This window comes from Ceratina calcarata, unplaced genomic scaffold (genome assembly GCF_001652005.2).
Source record: "Ceratina calcarata isolate Rehan_Ccalc_2016 unplaced genomic scaffold, ASM165200v1 scaffold302, whole genome shotgun sequence".
In the NCBI taxonomy this organism is placed as follows: Eukaryota; Metazoa; Arthropoda; class Insecta; order Hymenoptera; family Apidae; genus Ceratina; species Ceratina calcarata.
The window spans coordinates 126302-128781 of record NW_017152687.1 but is presented as its reverse complement, the minus strand read 5'-3'; the positions used below and the strand labels follow the sequence as shown (position 1 = coordinate 128781).

General features: G+C 48.5%; 1 protein-coding gene across 5 annotated transcripts in view; it reads left to right on the top strand.

Moving 5' to 3' along the window:
- Positions 1-1428: 1428 nt before the first annotated feature.
- Positions 1429-2480, top strand: part of kn (EBF transcription factor knot) — an 86950-nt gene continuing 85898 nt past the window's right edge. For 4 of the 5 annotated variants that reach the window (XM_018023362.2, XM_026812954.1, XM_026812953.1 and 1 more), the window contains exon 1: positions 1698-1860. In XM_018023362.2, coding sequence (XP_017878851.1) covers positions 1790-1860 — 71 coding nt within the window. In that variant the 5' untranslated portion in view covers positions 1698-1789. Of the gene's footprint in view, positions 1861-2480 lie in introns of all 5 variants that reach the window. The other variant, XM_026812955.1, reaches the window with a different exon arrangement.

Genomic DNA, 2480 nt, shown 5'->3' with positions numbered 1-2480 from the left:
TTTCTAAGTTGATCAAATACGAATTGAGTAATAGTACTAAAAAATATCATTAATAATTATGAGAATAAATTGTCATAAGAATGACTTCAATTTAATTGAACTAACAGTTGTATGACAAAATAAAACTCCAGTAAAATAGAAAAAATAGAGAATAAGAGCAACTAGAAAACGATTGTAACCATTTCTGAAATATTAAAATGTGTAATAAAGTTATTACATACAAAACATCAATGAGCAAAGTACAACGGAAAAACGTAATTCCTTTGTGTAATATTGAAAAAATATTGATTTCTCCGAGGTCCTTCCATTGTTTCTCGATTAAAGTACAGATTCGATCGACTTTAAAAGCCGAAACCGTTTGTTTTACCGTTCTATTCGTATAATTCGTCTATCGGAGGTCGGATCCTGCGGAGGAGGAACGCAAATCCACCCTCGAACGTCGCCGGCGCGCGCCGGAATGACAGCCTCGTGGCGTCGCCGTCGTGGCGCCACCGGCTTTAGTATATGACATGGGCGTCGTTGTTACGAGACGCCGGCCGTCGATTGGTCGGCGTAACACCGTCGGATTGGATGAGAACCGTGGATGGGCCAGGCTAACCCGACAAACTGGTCGCTGCGCCGTGTCGTCGTCGGCCACACCCACGGCGAGTGCTCGAGGTCCGTCCCCGTTGGGACCCGGCGGCACGCCGCTCGAGCCGGCCCTGACACATTCGACAAGCGGCGCCGTAACGGGAAGCAACGCGCGGCTAGGGACCTCGAAGGACCTCTCTTCTGGTCACGAGACACCCTGCCGACACTTTCGTGTCGACGATATACGCATCACGCCACCGTCGCCCGCTGCTCAGATTACCACTGCTCCACGCGCCTATCCTCCTCGATCGTATCATCCCAAGTGGATCGTTGGAGAATCTCCGAGGAGTCACACGTGTACACGCTGGGGACACTGGATCGAGAGCAACCGGTATCGAAGATCAGACTCCGAAGATCTCCTCGGAACGCTCGAGTCTGTTGATCCCTGCCAGGTTACTGTTTACTAATTATCCACCAGTGCTGCGTGAGAACAATACCGAAAGTGACAGGGTGAGTGACGAAATTTAGTGAAGATCGCGGCGGACAGGGTAACGCCGGGACGGGTAGTAGCGAACCGTAGAGAACTGTGAAATCGTTTGTAAACAAGGTCGAGTGAGCAAACAGTGTTCAGTGGAACGGAGGAGAGCGCTCTGGTTGTGTGTCGATCGATCGCGGACTCCGGTGATCCAGAATTGTTTACGGAGACGCGTTGTGCGCCGACACGCGGTCGGCTAACGATTTAATGGTGTGACAAGGTAGTACGAAATTTAGCGTGTCGCTATTATTGGACATTGGTAACGCGAGGTATCGAGATCCGGACGACTCGATTCATGCTTTGGCGTGAAGAATCGTGGCGGTGGAGAGGAGCGTTCTGACCGAGAGATTAGGGTCTCTCTCGATCAGTCGGGAAGAAGTTGGTTCTCGCGAAGGGTGGCAGCGAGAAGGAGGAAGCCTGTTGCCACAGGAGAGTCCGTACGGCCTCACGACGCGGTCCGACGAGTGGAGCGGTCTCCTGCCCAGCTCCACGATCGTGGGTGCTGGGGGGTCGCCATGGCTCGGACTCGGCGCTGGGGGTGGCACGGGGGCCACCACCGGCGGCGGAAGCCCCGTGGAACTCGAGGGCCACTGGGGACGTAAGCTGTACGGGGCGAGCGTAGCTCCGCCACCGCCGCCGCCTCATCACCACCCGCGGGCGCCTCTCGTTTTCGCGCCTCAGGACATGAGGCAGATACTGAAGGAGGAACCGGTGCCACGTGCTTGGCCACAGCCCGCGCTCGCCGATAACGGGACGTGAGTATCCTGATTCATTTACCAATTTACTACTAAATGAAAACATAGTAAATGCCCCAATTTCTGTTCACGTCACAACTCCTACTCAATGTTTCTCTTTTCTATTATTTCATATGCAATCATAAGCCAGTGAGTAAAAATTATAACGCGGACAGAAATTGAGACGTTTATTGTAAATATGTTTAACATGTACAACGTCGTGACGTAATAACGTCCGATTGTTCCGATAAAATCCAACTTGTTAGACTATGTACGATCCTTCAAATAATCAATACATAAAAGTAGTCTTCAATTCAACTGTGGAAAAATAAATGTAGACACTCAGCTAACGGAGGCCTCTTATTATGATATGAACAAACTTCATAGCATAATTCAAATAGCTTCGAAGGAAGTATATCATGTAATAGTTCCTCTTGGCTTATTTCTTTCGAGTTTCTTCGAGGTGGCATTTATTATATAAAACTTGCGTACTTTTTTCTATTATCTTGTGTAGTGGATGCAAAAATGCAAAATATTCTCGAATGTAAGAGCCTCGTGTGCAACACTTTTTGATGTTTGACGTTTTTTGTGCTTTGCGTATTGTTCTATAAAAAATATAACATGTACATTACGCTTAAGTG